Genomic DNA, 19969 nt, shown 5'->3' with positions numbered 1-19969 from the left:
CCCGCCGTTGACAAATCACTTCCATTGGCAGGGAAATTTGTATCGCAAATATTACTATCGTTTTCAGCACAAAACGATAGTCTCGGCCGCGGAGATTGACTGCGATCTCTCGTGAGACTGGAACATCTCTGCTTCAAAATAGGTTTCACAGTCGTCTCGCATTCTGAGCCGGAATGATCCGATGTCTTGGATCTAAGGAGAGAAGGTCTCCGTGAGCTTCTGTCGTCTTCGCTCAAATCGAAACTAGAAGCATGGCCTTCGTCGCCTGACAATTTTTTAGAAATTTTAAGTATCGGTTTTTTCGGCATGTCGAAATCGTAATCTTCGTGCTCTGTTGATTTTTTCTTTAAAATAGGCTTCGGTGTTTCTGAAGGTATAATGTCGGGGCACGGTCGTTCTTCAGAAAAACTTTTTTTCTTTAAAATAGGTCTAACTAATTCCTTTTCTTCTTCAACTATCTCTGCACCGCCTGCAGCGGCTAAAAGTACAGCTTGAGCAATAGATACATGAGATGATGTCGTGCTGCTACTCGAGCTTGAATTAGATTTTCGTTTAAGAATACTATGGGGCTCAGGAGAACTATGTGATAATTCATCATTAGTTATTTCCTCCTCACGGCTTAGTTTTCGTTTTAGAATACCTTGAATTTGACCATCAGGTGATCTATTCCTTACAACATCCTCTAAGGATGACCTTCTGTTCTTTAAAATTGGTTTGTTGATATCTGAGGTGCCGTCATCTGCAAAGGAAACTTCTGGACTACAGGAACGCCTTCTTGCAACTTGAGACTCGTCCAAACTTCGCCGTTTTTTTAGTATACCCTGTCTTTGTCGATTTTCTGAACGACAATTACGTGGTTCAACTACATTAGGCGAAAATGTAACAGGGGGCGAGGCAATGGCATTACTTGGAGTATTTACAATTGTACTATCCTCATGTATAGATTTCCGCTTTAAAATCGATACTGGGGTATGATAAGATAACGTTGAATTATCAAAACGACGATTTTGACTAGATATGTCATTATCGAGATCAGAAAACATTGCATTTTGCTTTTCGAAATCTATTAATCGTTGAGCAGCTGTGTCGATATCTTTCAATCTTTCCGTAACACCTCGATTGTGAATTGGTCTCTCATTAACAAGACCGTAGTTATAAGTGTGATTATTGTTTTGTTGTTCGGTCACAAACAAGGTGCCGCAACTGGGTTCAGGGATTTTCAAATTTATCTTATTACTAGTTAAGTTATTTGACAATTTGTTAACCCTATCTAACGTTTCTTTTGTTAAAGCAGCTAGGCTGTCCATCTCTTGAGAAAGTCTCGAATTACTTGAGTGCGGCCTAACTGACTCATGTAGTGTGAACATTGTAGTAACGTTATCTGTAATTTTTTCTGTGCCACCAGTAAAATTAGATTTAGACTGTACAGAAGAGTCACCATTCAGTGCAGGTTTAGAAGATTCGTTTTTAGGTTCATTCGTTTGTTTCGGTGAAGTATCTAAACTAGTCAGTCTTTTCTTTGAATTGTAATATTTTTCGCTAAGTTTTTCACTTTCTTTTTGAGCTCGTTGTCTTCTTTCATTGCGAATATAATCACTATCACATTTGACTTTTTCTGGACTTTTATAAGTCTTAATTCTGGATGAATCCAGTCTAGATCTGTTATCTGATTTCAATGTAGTATCTTTAACTAATTCTTGTTTTATAGGTGACTTTGAAGGACGTCTAATTTTTTCAGGTGTTTTTTTAGATAAGGGGATACAACTAGGCTTTGTGCCGTTTTCAATCGATCGGCGTTTTTCGATAATTTTGTTTTCGGTTATATTGGTTGAGGGAGATTTGTTTGCAGCATATTTCGTATATGATATATTGGCCGTATGTTTAGGAGATACTTTGGAAGACGGTAATGAGTTTTCAGACTTGGTATGTAGTATTTCGATGGATCTTCGATTCTTTGTTTTTGCAACGGTTCCTGAAACAAATGAAAATAGAGGTTAGAAACAATACTTTCGTAAATATCCGATTAATACATGATCACACCTCGTAAAGGACATTGTATAAAATCTTTTAGACACTTGTTACATATTAATGACAGAAATCCACACCTGCTTTCAGTCATGTAGATTTAAAATCATGTCGTCATATGAAAGGTTGCGGTCAGAATGGACGTTGACCGCAATGTACTGACTAGAATGTAAGTACGGTAACAAAACAACGTTCATCTAACATAAACATTAAAGTATAGATTTACTTCATAAACAGATTCGAATTTAAGGCCACAACATGCACTTCAAATTTTATTTAGCAATTCAAGCAAAATATGGTCATGGCAGAAATAATTCTGTTTCATTTCTGAATACATCTCGATTCCACTGTACCATGATACTCGCATAGTATAAAAAATGTCAAAAAATACGGACAAAGCATTTCTATTAGCAGAGTTGAACGAACCGAATTCGCAGTCACCAACTGCGATAGTAATACGTTTTTATTTCCTGCCACCCAAGCGTGATACCGTCCCAAATAGCGACCTATTTCATAGCCATTTGTGAAGTCACGATGTGGCAGTTTATTTAGTCAAAGTAATTAGCTCTCGCAGTTAACTGGTGCAAGAGCTATTACATGTTAGTTACATTTGGCATACGTATAACAAGTAACAGCGTTAAAAATGTATCGCAACTATCCCGCAAAAATACATACTCATCATAAACATACTCATGACCAATTTATATACCAACAGACGTACTGGTCTTACAATCATTTTATTGCTGTAATGCATTTTAAATTCTATAAACTTTACATTGGAGGGCAATATACTCTTTTTTGTGTATAAAATGTTTTAAACTATTCCTTTTCGTTTGGTACGACCATGAAACTACCATCACCACACAATAGGAATACATATTCAAATGAATTGCTGACAGCATTTCTGACTCGAGCAACTCTATAAATGAATTATTATTGAAATTCAAGGAACGATACTTTACATTTTTAAAGTAAATAGGTTTAAATAACTTAGTTATACGTTTGCATAGTAATATCGCTAGCAACTGGCAATATAACAAAGATAAGACTGACTAGAGGAATTCGAAAAAATGTAGAAGACGATTTGTCGTCTAATTTTTGTTTCCCATATTATAATCATCAGCCTAACTTTTAATTTTTAATTTCCTAATTTTAAATTTAACAGATACACACATCTTGTTTAAATACTTGCATATACGTAATATTATATCATCTAGTTTACAATATTTGTGTTCTATTTGTTTGTCAAAGACGACGATATTTCGCAAGTAATATCGCTTCTGACACAGTTTCGCCTTCGAAACAAAACATATTAGTTTAAACTCTGGAAGATCGCTTTAGTTTTGTTCCTATTTTGAGATACCAAGGGAGCAATAAATTGATGTTAAGATTAGAGTTTGGAGTTTAGAAACAGGAATGAAATCTATTGGATCTGCTGTTCCCCAAATTGTGATATTTAATATGCATTTTAGTTGAGAATTACAAATAACAAAAACAAAACCTAAGATAAGGTCTTTTCCATATTTACTTTTGTATTATCTGTTTACCAGATTTGGTTAAAAAAGTTAATAAATTATGAAATAAAAAAAATATCAGACAATAAACGACCTCTAAATCAAGTACACACACACACAGAGTTGCTGAGAAAATTAAATGTTTTCTTCAAATTGATTTTTTTACAAAGCCATTAAAAGAATATTAGACGCTTTCATTTCGTCTGAAGGTCGATAAACAAAAAACGTACTCGGGGACCCAATATTTAAGGAAAATTTCTTAGAAATCACAATATTCAATGAGTCAGTTGGTAAATGAAAGCGACAACGCCCACGTCTAGGTCCCTCGCCCTAGTAATTATATTTACGATCTGATCTATTAAATTACGACTACAAACCCGGACAAGTAATTATTTCTACGATCCAATTTATTGAACTATACTTTAAACAGAAATCGTCTTTAAACCTTTGCATTATTTTTAAAGACTGAATAAACACGCCACCAAATGTCTTGTGTTTGCAAATAATCATTACGATCGAAACATTAAGAATGCCGATGGTAAAGTAGATGTTTATTTCGAATTGATCTCTTACTCTAAACAAGTACAGATAAAGTACATGTTACAGACATTCAATCAAACTAGTTCTACTGGGGAATACTAATAAGACTAGTCTAGATTTTCATACACTCATCAATAAAGAATCGATATTGTGTTTCATTAAAATATTACAATACGTCTATTTCTCAATGACGTAACAGGAAAAAAACATAACAGCTGTTACGCGACAATACAGAGTATTGTCTGGCATTGCTTTGTGTTCCTACGAAATATCTTTAACAGATCTCCACTCGTTTATTTGCAAATAAAAAGAAAGACGAGACAATAAGCATAAGGATACCAAGCAGCTGCCTTTTAGCAGACTGTCCATAAGTTAATAGAAAACTGTATGTTAAGTGTGAAGCCGATGTAACAAAAATGTGAATATTGTATGAACATCCCTGATCTCGTTAGGGACACCCTTGTGCATCTGTAACTTATTACAATATAATGTCTAAAAGGAAGGATTTTCCTACTATTTGACTTAATATGGTAAACGTACGTACCGGATCGAAATACGCAAGAAAAGTTCCACAATTGCAGTTGGTTCAGGGGCAACGCTGGAACGTCCAAATTATAGAAGCCGAACATAAAAACTGACGCCTGTCGAAATGTTTCATTGTGCAATAATTTTTTGCTGGCACCCGTCGCCGGATAGAATTATTTTGCACTGTCCAGTAATTGGTGCCGCGTGGGCAATTGGTAAGCGTGAGGTCACAAACCCAATGATTACCCACAACGCCGACATGCCAATAATTAATTGCCCTATCACGCCCTTGACACAACATGTGCCAATCATTTAGACGACTAATAAAACAATACAAGTTATCTCTATATTATAAGCTATTGAACTATTTTATTATCTTTTAAATAAATACTACTGCACGTAATTTTTCTATTGTTCTTTAATACTGCTTTTACAAAGAATTATTGCGTAGTTTTACGTTCAAAGAAAGGCTTAATAGAAAAAAAAATCAAACGTTCATTTGAATATTTGTGGTGACATTGGTGCATGATGATTCGCAAAAATATTACAAACATACCGCAATGCCGTAAATTGTGATAGCATTTTCGGCAAACTTCATTCGCAGTTTTAAAACAAAATATTTATTTTAGTCCCGGTTACCAGCGGCATTAGTGCGGAAATATCCAAATTACAAAATGGCAGTCGACATTCGAATTACATTAAGCATCATTGAGATCTCTATTTCATTTTACTGCTTACGAAAACGTCATAGAAAATCGTTTACAATTCCAACGAGTTATAACATTTAAGTCTTTGAACTGAAATTCGTAAAAGTATTAATAGTTGCTAACATTTAAATGCAAAAAGTAGTTGTACTTTAAAAAAAACAATCCAAGCGTAAAATAAGTCAATGTCAATCGTCATGCCTATTTAGTGCAATATGGCGCAATGATAAAATTACGACAGCCGATAAGATCATAAAGTAGTCCCATCTTGATAAATAGCGAGAGAAATGACGGCATCCAATTATGAGATATGACAAGATTACGTCGAGTTTACGACTGACCGCGGAGACTGCAGAGACGCGGGGACCCGGGAAGACGAATGAATAAGTCACGTTCCAAGAGCATTGAAATTCCTTGTAGTCGCAGTAAAACAGATAACTTTACGATACGACAATAAAGTAAGCAAAGGTAATAAGACGAAACAAAAACCAATATCGACACCCATTTAAATAAATAAAATACTTTTTTAATGTCACATGCATTAAGCAATTACAAATATAAAATGTTTGTTTTAGACAACATTAAATTCACATCTTAGCGAAATCTTTAAAAGGCTAAGGAATTTCAAGTTTATAGCTGAGAGAGCAAGAGAAGAGTTCACAAAATGTCTGGAATAGCATTTCTAAAAGAAATTCCCGTCTAGTCTTGGATCTAATTCTATTAAGGGTGTCTAAAAGTCTTAGTGATATCACGTGTCAGATGAGATTAGTCCGATAAGAGAGGAGTTGACTGAACTAAGTTTCTTGCCAATCTGTTCAGTGTACTCGTAGCACTAACGGTATCATTGACACCAAGTTCGTAGCCCCAACTATAAGGATTACCTCCTTAATTAATCAACTACTAATTGAGTGTGCTTTAGAGCGCGCGCACACCTTTTTACCAAATAATCGCACAACTGTTTCATCGCGCTTTGATTTCTATGAGCTTTTATGGATGTGCGCACACTATTCGATTTTTGACCGACTTCCCAAAAGAAGGAGGTACTCAATTCGTCTGTATGTTTTTTTTTAAACATTTAAATGGGCTACGAAACAATCGACAATTGCAATGTAGTTGGCATAGTTTAATCAAAGACGTGCGCCCGCTCTTATTGAGGCCGTTTACACTATAATAAGACTTTTGGATATAATTGCTGTGATTGTAGATGCGTTATCCTAATATTAAAAAAAATTCAGATGAAAGAGAATTTATATAAAACAATATTTTAATTAGACATTTAGGGATGAGTAATAAATAATCCATTAAAGACATTTTATTACAATTTCATCGTTATACAGCAGACGATAAAAATATTTACTCAAGTGGTAAATATATTATTCACAATACAATCCATTTGTAACCATATACGCAGTTAAAGCTTCTTCGAAGTTGACGTGTAAGACTTTTGACTGGATATTTCTCGTAAAATTCTGCACAAAAGAATTTTAAATGTAAAATTCTGCGACCTTTGCGCTTGCAATCGTTGCTTTTTTATGCGGGTAAAATGCACAAAAGGTTAAATATTCTCAACATTAGTCTAGACTGGTATAATCGGAGATTCCTTCTTCTTAACTTCAAGATTATTACAATATCTTATAGCGCAGTAAAATTTCTTATCTCTTTACAAAATTAAATGGTCCAATTTTTTTGTTTATGAATAATTGTTACGGTTTTCTTGAAGCTTTATACATCAAAATTGAATCAATCACTGTTAATATGTTCTAAAAATAAATTAATAGAACTATTAGACACATAGACGACTAAAAAAAGAACATTATCATGTGGTTGTTTATACAAGCCTTATATTAAAAACGCGCACATAAAGTTGAACAATGACCTTTACCGTAATGGATAAATCAAATACATTCCAAAGACTGGGGATAATTGAAAGAAATCGTATACAAAGACAACAAAGCGAGCGCGTGATATTCTTATGGCAGGAGTTAGTTGATTCCTTGAAACATTACATGTGGGAAGATTTTGTTACCGAGAGATATTACAACGCCCACACGTTGGCTTCAGAGGGCACACAATTTCACATTTCGCTAACTTCGATCAATAATGATAATGTTATTTACTGTATACCATCGTGTAAACATCAAGAGAATTCAATTTCATATCAATTTATAAATTAAATCTAAACGTATTTAAAAAAAGTATTGTTATTTGTCTTGAATGTTCCAACTTCATTTAGCACGGGCGTTTTTATAACGCGTGTTAATATTGGATAAACAGAACAAATGCATTTCCATGAATCTGTTCATACGAAAACCCTTTTACGAGACACATTTGCACTACTGGGCGAATGAAACAAGGAAAGCGATAGCGTTAAAATCCGCCAACGTTAAGCGTTAAAAAAAACGCCCGTGTGCAGAGCATTTAAGGGTTGACAGTATAGCTTTGTACATATGTTCCGACAGTAGAAATCTTTTAAACACGAGTAATTTAACTACTACGCCACTGTTTGGATGTGTATTTAGTTCGGGCACTCATGGTCATACTGATACGAGTATTTCAACTGTTTAGTCCAATGCTGAACATAAACTTCGACATCCATTCAATTTATCGTGTTAAGTGCAGCATAAAAGCTCAGTACAAGCGAATTGACCTCTTGTACATGTTTAGGATTTCTCTTGTCGACAATTTTTTAAAGTTTAGATACTAACCAATTGACCCTCAATTTAACGAATTTATTAGGCATTCTAAATATTATGTTACACACTTTACACCTATCGAAACTATTGTTTTTAACTACTTTCTAAGTATAGTCATAGTTCAGTGGAACTAAGTTCAACTATAAAATAAATTAATTGAGTAAGTACACGCTTCGACAACTCACATGCAAGGTAATTAACTTTATGTAACTCACTTGTTACCATTTAATTTTCACTCGCATTCGACATCAAAAGTAATTATTTACGAGTCGCTCGTTTCATTGCAAAATTATCATTCCAGGCACACCTTTTATGAAATAATACGCTAGTATGCATAAAAATACCTCTGGGAAAATAACAATAGTTTTCCATATTACTCATTCTAATGTCATCACATTCATTTCACTCCCATTTTATTCACATTTGTGGCTTAGTTAGTTAATCCTCATAAAGAAAGATGTATAAAAACAAATACTATTTATTCGTCCAAAGAAATCATTGACTTACAAATATTAATATAATAGTTCAATCAGTTTTCTGATCAATTTGAAATTAATGTAAAACAAACCAATAACATAGTTATAAAACTACATTTCAATCAGAAAGTTAAACATGTTTTGATAAGAAAATAAGATATTCATGAAAATAGATTCTAAGAGTCATATGAAACTACTCAGAAAACAAATCATGTAGATCCACTCTATAAAGTAAACAACTTTATCAGAGCCATTCTGTCTGCGATCCCTCCATATTGTTAATGAGAGATAACACAACCAAGACTGACAAAGTCTATAAGCACAACACAATATTCATTGGCAAGGTTACATCATTCATATGCGGACAAACATTGGACAGAGTACACACAGACGTGGAAAAATTACACTGTGCTTACATTCGATTAAACAAACTCGTTTGATACCAGTGTGTGGTACAATGCGTAATTACTTTTATTTATCGAAACCAGTATTCAATGAATTGGAATAGATTTGACACGATCGTTTTAGCATAGTACTGATTCTAGATAATGAAGAATATCTTCTTTATTACATATGGCAAACAATTAAAAACCGAATCTTTACATACAATAAAACAGGAGTGTTTGCTTGTAATATCAAAAGAAAAATTGCAGATTTAGGAAAGTTGATGTATTTGCGTTGCTGATAATAAAAATCGCTTTTGAAAATGTTGGTCTGTCTGTCTGTGCGCAAGCCGCGTTTGTTCCGGGTAATCTCCGAAACGGCTGAGCCGATTTCGTCCAGACTTTCACTGAAGGGTAGCTGACATAGACGGGCATATTGTAGGCTATCTTTTTGACCGACTTCCCAAAAGAAGGAGGTACTCATTTCGTCTGTAAGGTTCTTTTTTATTTTTTTATCTTAATATTACGTGGACGAAGTTGCGTGAAACAGCTATTAGCAAATGACGTTTTAATTATTGAAAAAAATGTATATACCTTTATCGTTGAAAGCAAAAACGTATCAATCATTAATAGCAATATGTTAATTGGTGGTTAAAACTTGTCAGACAGGCTACATCTAGCTAAACTAGGCTTTGATAATAAAATTACGATTTATTTCAACTGAAACACGACAGAAAAAAAACTCGAGGCTTTTCCATTTAATTTCCAACTACGTAAACTTGAAAAAACGTTGTCAGCGAATGATATCCAACCATAATTTGTTCGTTGTTTCGTTTAATTAATTAGATATCGATCATAAATCATTAACCTACTTTGAAACTCACCAATCAATTACGGTTTAATCGAAAACTAGATATTCCACGAATACACAATAACAAGAGCTTGTTTTCTTGACCTTGCGTAAATACAAGTCTACAAATGAACCCTATTTACTGTAATAGCTCCAACTGATGTAAAAACAAGGAAGAAAGGAACACGTTCCAATTGGAAGAGGATTGTCCGACCGCATTGAACGTTCGTAATTTTCTACCAATTTGAAATTGAAGCGCATTTCCACCGACACAATCCAACCAGAACAATCTAAATTTGATCCAACTTTAACAAAGAACAATATTAATGTAGACCATAAATTGTTATTTATATTTAGATAATTTTATAAAGGATATTATAGCCTGTACTTACAAACCTACCTAAATTATTACTAGTAAGGAAAGTTGAGATGATTATGTTTTGTTAAAAGGGGTCTTAATTTGGTTTCACCTAAAGGTAAAGAAGTAGAGTAACTATTTTATTCGTTAAAAGCAAAAGCCGAACAAGGCTTAAAAGTGCAGTAAATTACATGAGTAATTAAAGTCTCCTTCAGGAAATATTACTTAAATAATTACCGCTGAACAAACATTTCTATTAACTGTGGTAATAAACTGATTACAAGCGAGACTCGGTGAGTTCTCAATGTCTCCGTAGAGATCTATTACCGGCGGAAATTTATTCCCCCGTCGCTTTGCGTCTGTTAAACGAAATTTATTACCATCGAATATTATACAACTGGCAATTCATAGAAAAATAACACAGAATTATCGCACACTTGTGCTTTCGTATCCCCAGAAAAGGATACAGTTCGATAAACTTATCCTGTGATTTTAGTTTGCAGCACTATACCAGGGGTAGCGAACTTTTAGATATCAACGTGCTATATTTGTAAAGAAATGATTAATGCGGGCATAAACCTGCATTCCATTAAATAATTTTGAATGTCATACATTCCGTAGCATAATTATAACTTCGCGTTCGCCTCATATCACCTACTTCAACTTTGATAGTAGCACAATTAAATTTATGATCTGTGCGTCGCGTACAAATAATTGCACATGTCCACCACCCCTGCAGTATACTTATCATATGATAGATATAATTCACTAATTAAAACCGATTTAGCTTTTAAGGTAATAAAGGTATTAACAAACAGACATAACAGCGGAAACTATTACTATCAGACATGCCATAAACTTAAAATAATGCACGATACACTTTTATTCAAAATTCACGGTTGAGGAACGTCGAATATACGGATCGGATCATTTCTACGAATTTAAATAATTGAATAATTAAAAAATATTCATGATAACTCAGTTCAAAAGTGTTTTTTTTTAATTTTTAATTCAACATTACTTAATTTTAACTTAAATAACGCATAAATTACAAAAAAATTAACACAAATCACGTCCAGAAATAATCCGGGTTCAAATTAAAAAAGGGTAAATTAAAAGCGGCCACTGTAAATTTCCGGGTGAAATGGGTCAGTTAAATATAAAGTGGATTAGTAGAAGACGCGGTATGTTATTACAACGGAAGGAACGACTTTATATTATTTCATTTCGTTACTGGTATCGAATGATTTAATTAAAATGCGATATAGTATAGTAAAAAAGTAACAAGGACTTGAGATAAACAAAAAACATCCTCTTAACATATTTACCGCATCTGTAAGTAAAACGATGAACAAGTCGTGTTACGAAACTAGATATAATAAAAAAATTAAGTATAAACTGATTTAGGCTTGAAAGGGGAATGGAATTTTAATTATCTAAACACAGTTAGTTTTGTGAATTCCCTTAACTTAGGTAAATTATTTTAATCTCCAAAGAAAACGGCGAAAGAATAAGATTCCCACAAAAAATTCAAAGAACTCAAACGGGTAAGATAAGTGCGTACACTTAAGATGCTTACGAAAAGAGATTACTCGCGAAGATTACTTCTACCAAAGAATTACTAAAGGTTTTAAAACCAAGGTAAGCTTTCATACATGAAATAAATTCCGGCTGAAAAATTACGAGTAAGAATATCATAACGATACTCATGAAGAGTTCTACTAGTATTAAAAGATGTTAAGGTGCGTTTTCACTGTCTAAACATTTATACAAAAAATAGATAGAGACAGTAAATGTTGATAACACCAAAAAGGCACAGTCTATTATTTTGAATTAGATTCGGACTTAACTATGTTTTAAATTACACATATACCATAGAAACGAGTGGAAGAACTCTAATCATATTAATATTATAAATGCGGAAGTTTAGATAGATGGATGGATGGATGCTTGTTAGAGTTTGTAGCCTAAACAGGTAAAGGGATTTCGATAAAATTTGGCATAGATGCAGAACATTATCTGGAAGAAAACATAGCCTACTTTCTTTTATTCTTTTTTCATTCCACGCAGACAGAGTCGCTGGCGAACCTAGTTCAACAATAAAATGTACATAGTAGAACCCGCCAAGTGGAACAGAAATAAAATCTTGGCGACAAACACACACATATCAACGCAATTCGTATAAACAAAAACAATTACAGACATGCATATATTAAATGCTATAAAAGCAACCAAAAATAAAGCTAAAATCCTGTTGCAAGTTTGCCAATTTCTGAAGACGCGCATTGATCTACGATCACATTTAAGCGAACGGCCTTCCGACATTGATTGATTATCATCGTTTTCATTCGATTGACCTCAGGAAAGACTGGGAATAGACCACCTGGTAAATCAAAGGTCACTTGCTGGGAAAATTTACCCTATAAAGGGCAATATTCAAAATGCGACCAACTGAGATAATTTCACGTAGAAAAATTTCAACATACTAATTCTACATAAGCTTAAATGCTCTTTGAAGGTTCCCAATAGTCGAATAGCGTGATTGAGAACTTTTAACATATGACTTTTGACGTTTAAATATTTAAAATTATTAACTTTGTCTACGTAATAATAATTTATGTACTAGCAGCGTAGCCTAAAAACGCAACATTATCGATTAAACAAATAATAACATAATTGATATCATAAAATAGCACACTTCATAGTCATTAAAACATACAAATATGCCGCGCAAACCGTTCCTTAAAAATAAACATCGCGTGTTCTTAACCCGTTTAGTCTGTTTCAAAATAAACAAATATAAAGGGAGCATGCCCAAATAGCTTGTTAAGTGGAACGCTGCACAAAACTGTCTTTTAGCATTACCGAATATAGCACAGCAATATTTTCTACATCCTTTAGACAATAAACAAAAGCCAAAAAACCATCCGCCTTGTAAAATACTTTTACATATTTATGAAGAACTACTGGATCCTTCTTTAATTAAGGTAATGAGTGGAAATAGGCGTAATTAACTCATTTAAAAATGTTACATCGTGGTATTATTACGTTAATGTACTTAATTTGTCCCATCAAAGTGACTAAAACAGGTGAACGTACGATAACCACAAAATATGTACTATTTAAAGGAGGCGTCAACAAGGAGTAAATTCGAGTTAAGAAAAAATAATTAGAAATAATAAATTCTACTTTTATCCCAATTTACTATGTGTAATGTAACGTATAATATGAAAAAGACTAATTTTACAATGAATGAACTATATTAATTAATACTAATATTTGTGGGCAACATGTGTGTAATAATATTTCAAAAGCTTATGTCAAAGTCAATGGCTCATAATAATAAAAAAATCGATAAATAGTTTGGTAAAAGTAACAAAAATCAGATTACCATACATCGATTTTAGACATACCATAACATAAATCCAATAATTAATCGATAAAGAAATTATTTACGTCAAAAGTCTGCCTCAAACGGTTTCAATATGTTTTTAATGCAGTGACAGAATGCAGATTAATCGGTGCTAATGTCAAATTTATTACAACTTTTAACATAAATAGTTTTGATCATTAAATTTAATTAAAACCTGTTGCTTGAGTCATTAAGCTGTTATTAACGATGTATTTTTATGTAACTTATGAAGGGATTTTACAACTGATACGTAATAGCTATACTAAAAAGGAAACTGCACATAACTCACAATGATTTAACGTTTGTTTTCTTCATTAACGGTACAGTTAGAAAACAAAATAACCACAACATTTTATAAATCAGCCAAAAAAATTTAGATAACATCCTCGTTTTGGAATCCAAAGTTAAAGAAACCGATAAAAGATTGCATATCACAAGATAAAGTTATGACATAACGTTGACAATACGATAAAGATGTTATAGCAAATTCAAAACAAAGAGGTTAATAGGATCATTTGCATTAACGGAACAATGCGAGAAAACTGCACTTTGCACTTACTAAGGCTCGTTAAGATAGCTACGTCGCCTACAAACTGCAGAAAGCATGTCGCCAACTAGATCATAGTAACAATGCTAGTGACTTTAACCGTTGTTAAATATTCAATTCATATTTCTTATAAAATTATTAATAACAATAAAGTTGTCTATATCGTTTTAAATTTGAGTTTATTGAGTTATAAACAAGATATGAATTACAGCGTAAGATAAATGGTACACAATCCATTAAAGTTTATAGCCCTCAAGTCATAGAAGCATCGGATGTTGCTCAGCTGATTGATGAATAAATAAACTCACCTTATTACTGTAAACACAAAATTCCGGTACGAACGCGTAAACGTTCGAATGTAATGTAAACTTCCTTTGTGCACTTTGTACAAGAACTCTAGAGTAGAGACACGAAATTTTCAAAGTATAAAATTTGCACGCCCGTAAGGGTCGTGAGAGTCACAGTGATAAAGGGCGTGCGCCTCCGTTGGCGGTCGGTCGAGGACTGGCGTGCTTTGCTCGAGCACAAAGGCATCAGGTATTACGACCAAAGATATTCGAGTCGAGCGTCTCTAATTGATGCGGCACGGACTGTTTTTGATAAGAACCTGTTGCATTGTCATTAACTTATAATTCCAATAAAAATAACACTTTTAATTTATAAAAGGGAACAACACGAAAAATTGCTGTAATTACACTGTTACATAGTGGTATTTTTAATCAGCTAAAGTATCTAAATATGTAATTAATTGCACTGCTTTGGAAGCAATGAACTTCACAAATTGTGCAATGCAAAAGTGAGCAATAAGATAATAAAAAAATAATGATTCCTAATAAAATTACATAATATTGTTAGTGCACTTGTAAAGTCTGACTTGGTTCAATTATAATAAGTTTGCGCAGCACAAAACTTGGAAGGCTAATGCAAATACTCGAGCTTCGGAAGCGCGGCGCCGAGCGCGAGTATTGCAGAATGCGCCGCCCCGGTCTGTTGCCCAGCCACTAGGGACACCCGATCTTACGACAAAATTTTAGGACAACTGACTAACCTGTATATTAAGTATAGATGCTTGTTACTAAGATCACAATATTTTGAGGACTTTCATGAATAATTAGCATAAAGGTAACTTAGTTTTCTTTCAATAACATGGGTTGTGAATGATTTTAGAAATATAACAAAAAATATAACAAAATAATTTTATAAATAAAAGGTCCTATAATTTTGTAGATGGTTTTGTGGTGACCTTAGACGTTATCTTGACAGGCTGTATAAGCACGGCCATTTTGTTTACGTATTTCTAAGAATAAGATATGCTTATTAACATTTACATATGCAATGTTTATGCAAAATATTATATTACCACAGTGTTACTACAATGTTTTTCTGTATAACATCTACTGTAAATGCAAATTCCTTTTCATGGCAATATCTCAGTAGAATTCCTGACATTTGTATTATTTTTAGAGATAACGTGCATACCCACAAGGTCAAAGATTACTTGACCTCGAGGAAATACATTTTGAGATACATTTTAATTAACATTTAAGATAAGAGTTATCCGATTTAAGTGATTGATGTATCTTTGTACTTCGATCTCTTTCGAAACGTTCCTCCTTCGAGGCGATAATATGGTGACAGTAATAATAATTTAATGTTTTTGAATTCAGGAATTTTATATCCTTAATCCTTACTATCGCAAACTTATGGAGGGCGTACACGTAATGTACCCGACCGCAGTCGACCGTGGATAGAAAACTCTCCAGAGAACCAGTTAGAATAATATTACCCGAACTCACAAGTAGACTGTTCCAGACTTTGAATATTGGTTTACATGCTGGATAAGGCATACTACAGTTCTGAGTTAATACTATTCCAAAAGACTACATAAAATTGTTGCTTATTTTGGTCCATTAAAATGAATTGCTGTCCTTTCTAGTAATTCTTATGTCATAATTATTAAAACCAGTATTATACAGTTTTATTGACCTTTAGGTGTATAGCATTTGTGAGTTATGCCTGCATAATAGTTTATGGTCCCAGCACTCATAAGTGTACTGGGAAGTCGTAAAATGTACATATTCATATGAAAGCATTTTATTTCCGTACGCCGCTGTTAAACGAAGAAAAAACATATACGAGTTAAAAGCAAAAGTGATGAGAAAATCAAATCAAATTCTCTGTTATTCTTTCTGGGTCACGGGCGATGGTTCATCTTTTTTTAATTTATAAAACTTTGAGCACTGCAAACAATTTAAAATGCAAAACAATGCAAAAATGTTAAATGAAATTAATACATACAAAATAAAACGTTGTTTTAAAAGATATTTTAAAATATTTAAATTAGACGCATAAACACTATCATCTGTTCCCTCAAAAATCACAATAAGTCCGCTTTATAACAAAATAATAGAGTTATAAGTTTCATCTCATTAAAACCCATTAGTTGGCCATCCTACACTGACACTGAAAAGTCTGTAATCTTCAAAAGAATGTACCAGCACAGAATTCATCATCATCCCGTCCTTATCCTACTCCCGTAGAGTCGACGCTCTAGGATTTTGTATTCCATGTCAATCTATCCTCCGTCATCTCAGTCACTCCCTTCTTGATTCACGTTTTACACGGGACAGAATTATAGTTTAGACTATCTTCATCGCAAACAAATTATCTAATAACGAAAAGTATGACAATCAATTCAGTAGTCAATTGTTATATAACTAAACTAATTTAAATACAGTATACGGTTAAAAAATTCAATTTGGCAAAATGACTTTCGTAAAACAAAAATAAAAGTAACGTCAAACCGTGCTATAAAGAACAAGATAATTTGAATAATTTAAATATAGCCTTTACGTAACGTCTTGTAACATAAAACATTAATGGCAACGAATGGCGGGATTCAATTTCCGGTACCACGACGCAGTTGGAATTTCAGTTTGATGAAAGTAACTTTGACACGACGCACAAATAAAAGGCAACAATTATTGTGGAAGAAATAATCACGGAATTCTTGTCATCCATTACAATCTAGGATCAATACTAGGTACGCGCTTTTAGATAGTCTCATAGGAAATTGGATGAAATTAAATACTCATAGACTTGATAACTCAAATCAACCTATAGAGAAAACAAGATCTAACATAACTTAAATAAATATTCTCGACGCGACAGACAGATACTAAGATATAAGATAAAGTCTAATAGTCATTGATACTAAGATATAAGTAAAGAAGATGAGTCACTTGTAAAGATTAGCAAAGCCTTATATAATCCGAAGAACCTAGAAATCAAAGTTATAAAAAACATGGAGTCATAACGGTGCCATTATTTTTTAATTAAACATAAGTCTAGCATTTAAGTCGGCCGACTTAAATACGGTTTAAAATTAAAAATAAACATGACCGGTGAAAAGTACTATGGAGTGTTTAGTTTTAATTAGAAGCAGTGCCGGACTGACGGTAATTGAGTGAAAAGGGACGTTTTAAGACTAACAGCGCTTTGACGCCGTCATCTTTGCGAGCTCATTTCAACGACGTTTGAGTTACAAGTGATTTATTCAAAGCTGTTTAACAAGTAATCCTTAACCGCGAGCTTTCACTGGGGAAAACTTCTATAAAAAATTATCCCATTTTACACAAAGGCAAATATTTATTTTCTTTCATTGAGCCCATACAAAAGCAGTTAAAAACAAACAAACAATGAATGCAAATAATCAAATAAGTATTGAAATAATGGGTACTTCAATGGAAAACTTGAAGTACGTAATATTGCGCTGAGTTGAAAACTTTTGCAAGAGATGCTATAAAACTTTTAAAAGCAGCTGAAATAGTCCATATTACATCTAATTAATAGTTTAAGAACAATTTTCTTTATATGCCAATTTAAAAACTTTTATATCACCTACGTAAAAGTATAAAAAACGTTTTTACTGGGCCATTCACAATGGTTGTAAGTGTACACTCAGTTAATAAAATCAGAAAAAGGTCATAAGACACACTTCAATTATGTCACTGTCTACAATTTTCATTAAGCTAAGAGTTACTTCCAAGCATAACAAAGCCAACGTAAGCGTATATTAGATCCAAAGTTGTAACACAAAAAGTTTTCCTTTCACTTCAACAAATTGTTCCAATGCTGCTACGTTCGTAACAATCTATAGTACAACTTGTTTATTAATTTTCTTTAAGACAAATCTTCAAGAAAATTAAGCACGTAGAACTTTTATGCATTAATCCTTCAACGTTGTAGTATTTACCACTCTAATCTAAGAACCAGTATTCGTTAACAGAGCATATAAATCACAACAAACAAGACAATTTAAGTATAACATACATATACACAATGCCTATAGGTGATCTAAATAGTCAACATTCCATTAAACCTAATTTTCCGGCTGCATGTCTCTTGGACCACAATATGCGTGTTAAAGTCGTTCTATTCCGGCTTGGTCGCAAAGGAATGCTGAATATGCTACCCCAGCATAGCGCCGGCCAGACTACAAAATGTGACTTTGAATAGCTGAACTCGATCACCAGATCGAAAAAGATGGTACAAATATGATCAAAATAAACAATTATGTAAACCAAAACCGCATTCACTCAAATGATTTGAGGAAACACGTAAAATTAGACAAAAAGAATAGATCTAGTCACATTTCTTTCGGCAGAGCCAATATTTAAGCTTTATTATTTTTTATACCAATTTAATTAGCACAGTCGCTGCATTACATTATTAGATAGAACGATATTAATGATGATTATCTTTTGTAACTACGCAAATATCAAAATCATTGATAAGATAAAGATCAGTGTACTGACAGTAAAACTAATTAATTCAAAATGCTGTTTATCATTGCTTATTTTACACTATCTTCAAATCCTATAGCAGAAAGTTCTTAAAATATAACTGTCACAAATTACGAAATGAGTATATTAGAGGAAGTTTGAGACTAGCCCCAGTGGTTGAGAAAATAAGGAGTAAAAGGTTAGGGTGATATGGGCATGTTATGAGAAGGGATGAATCGCATCTAATAAGACGGACGTTAGTTATGAATGTGGAGGGGTACACCGGTAGAGGTAGATCTAGAAAGAGATGGATGGATTGCGTGGAAGGTGACATGATCAAGAAGGGAGTGATGACTGAGATGACGGATAATAGAGTGATTTGGAGGAATATAGGAATAGCATAAGGCTGGGATAAGATAAGAAGATAAGAAGATGATGATGATGAAATTGCGTTAAAAATAAAAGAACAATACATTGAGTTTCCAGTAATTTTAAGATATGAAAGATAGGGGTCAAAAAAGTCCTAAAAGCCCCATTTTATTTTAACAACCTACCAGCAGTTAAAAGAACAACGCCCTTGTGTATTTTTGAGATATGTTAAATCTCACGTGTAATTAAATTGTTTGAAACCACATACAAAGTAAAACAGTCCCTGAGCACCGAAATTAAAAAACTTTAGGGTCTTTGTAAGTTTAAAATACAGTCGATTGGCAAAGGTGAATGCTTTAGAATTTAAAAACCGTTATTTTTAAAACAATTTTATTAGATTCATATGTTCTCTAATAATATTACAGTAATATTAACCATTACTAGCATATCTAAATAATATGAAACACTAGCTTACGCCCGCGTCTTCGTCCGCGTGGGATTAAAAAAAACTTAAGTGAGTAGCCTATATGTACTTCCATACTATTCTCTACATCTATACCAAATTTCATCGAAATCGGTTTAGCTGTTTAGGCTACAAACTCTAACAAACATCCATCCACCCATCTAAACTTTCACATTTATAATATTAGTATGAAGTACGAAGTATAACTAATGACACCATGGAAATTATTTCATATTAATAATTGTTGGGGCGGGTATCGCAAAAGTTAGATAGCAATTAGATACACTAATAGGGCATTTGCATTGCTAACGGTGCCTGAGGCGGGG

The 19969-nt window shown here is 33.2% G+C and overlaps 1 protein-coding gene across 1 annotated transcript in view; it reads right to left on the bottom strand.

Moving 5' to 3' along the window:
• Nucleotides 1-19969, bottom strand: part of LOC106109651 — a 104630-nt gene that overhangs the window by 62564 nt on the left and 22097 nt on the right. Inside the window, exon 4 of the mRNA XM_013291236.1 lies at nt 1-1972. This exon is cut by the window's left edge and continues 363 nt beyond it. Coding sequence (XP_013146690.1) covers nt 1-1972 — 1972 coding nt within the window. The remainder of the gene's footprint in view (nt 1973-19969) is intronic.

Source organism: Papilio polytes, unplaced genomic scaffold (genome assembly GCF_000836215.1).
Source record: "Papilio polytes unplaced genomic scaffold, Ppol_1.0 DF821067.1, whole genome shotgun sequence".
Lineage (NCBI taxonomy): Eukaryota > Metazoa > Arthropoda > Insecta > Lepidoptera > Papilionidae > Papilio > Papilio polytes.
Note: the sequence above shows the minus strand (reverse complement) of the source record. Positions and strands in the feature narration are given on the sequence as shown.